This window comes from Trypanosoma theileri, assembly GCF_002087225.1.
Source record: "Trypanosoma theileri isolate Edinburgh chromosome Unknown TM35_Tth_49_V1, whole genome shotgun sequence".
Taxonomy (NCBI): Eukaryota; Euglenozoa; class Kinetoplastea; order Trypanosomatida; family Trypanosomatidae; genus Trypanosoma; species Trypanosoma theileri.
The window spans coordinates 38,540-40,020 of record NW_021639891.1 but is presented as its reverse complement, the minus strand read 5'-3'; the positions used below and the strand labels follow the sequence as shown (position 1 = coordinate 40,020).

At 48.9% G+C, this 1,481-nt stretch overlaps 1 protein-coding gene across 1 annotated transcript; it reads left to right on the top strand.

Annotated features, from left to right (window-relative positions):
- Positions 1-610: 610 nt before the first annotated feature.
- On the top strand, positions 611-931 carry TM35_000491070 (uncharacterized protein; the record flags this gene model as incomplete). The annotated part of the gene is made up of 1 exon (XM_029030509.1): positions 611-931. The coding sequence occupies one exon, from the start codon at positions 611-613 to the stop codon at positions 929-931; it is 321 nt and encodes a 106-aa protein (XP_028878167.1).
- Between the last annotated feature and the right edge of the window lie 550 nt (positions 932-1,481).

The window sequence follows — 1,481 nt, the reverse complement described above, 5'->3', positions numbered from 1 at the left end:
TAAAGTTGATAATGCTCCCAATGTGAGCTATGCTGAACTAAATTCCGCAGTAATTCCCGTTCAGCTCGCTGCTGTTGATCTGACAAACGTTTTCGTACATCACGCAACTGTCGCGTTGCTTGGTGATTATTTGCTCGATACCCATCCACTACTACCACCACACCGTGATAACGTAATTTGGCACTCTGGGAGGCGTGCTGAAATTATTACGTGTATTGAACCACTACCCATGGACAGCCACATATCGACCATGTAAAGATATGACCAGCCCTTGGTAAATGAGGCGTCGTCGTCGTGTCAACTCGGCGACCGCAAGGAGATTCACTCCGTAAAAACCTTCTGGGAGACGGCCATTGTTGTGTTGGAAATGGCGAGAGTCGTCCCGGCGGCCGGGTGTTGTATGATTGGATGCGGTGATGCTGATGCCATTTGTGTCGGTGGGTGCCTAGTCCCTGCACTCTGCCGGTGGCTGTGTTGCTGTTGTTGCCCGTAACGTGGCGCACGCTCCAAGAAGTCTTTGGAAGCTGTATGCGCTGTGGGCAATCCTCGGACGGCCTCGATGTTGTGGGTCGTGGTGTCCTTCAAAAGGAGTGGTCAATCAATTTCTTGTATGCTGGCCTTGTTGTTGCTGCTATTGATGTCCTTGTTGTTGTCTCGTTGCTGGTTTGCAAAGAAAGACGAATGTTTGTTGAAACATAGAAAACTTGGGTCCAGGTTCACCTGTGCTTGGGGCCTTGTTTCCTGGGAACTCCGCTCGAGGGAAGGCAAAAGACGGCGTTGTCCTGTGTGTGGTTTTTGCCTCCCGAGTCATTTGGAGATGATTACCCAGATACCGTCGCAATGCATCGATGCGGGTATGCCACGTCGTGCTCATGCGGTGCTCTTCAGACATCCTTTTAGCGGCCAGGTGTCGTGTCGCTCCTTCCCGTAATGATGGAAGGGCGGATAGCGGATGTCGCTCCGCTGTGCCTGGCGTATCCTGTTCCGGCGTGCCGTGACGTCCTGGAAAACAGTCGCTGATGTGGAAGATGCTGGCTAAAAGGAGTGTTGGAGGACAGACGCGTCCTTGCGTGGTCGCATAACCCCTTCATAGTACGGGCTGCGAAACTGAGCTCCTTAGCCATACCTCATGGTCAAATGTTTAATAATTAGTAAAATCTGATCTTCACAAAGTGAACCGCGTATACACGTTACAAATACCTCTAATTCAGAGGATGGCCTTAACCCGATCAGAGAGAGATGCGAGAGTGCCCTCAACAATGAACGTAACATTTTTCTCATTGGATTCATAACTTTTATAATACTCCACAGAGATAAAAATTCCAAGTAGTTTTGCGTCCCAATAAATGACGCTGTCGTTCCAACATTCTTGTAGCATCAGGCGTTGGCAGCTAACAAGTTCCGCCGCAAATAAGTTTATTACTTCTGCATTGGAGCGTGATGGATGTAATGTTAATTCCTTATCACCTCATCATTATTAT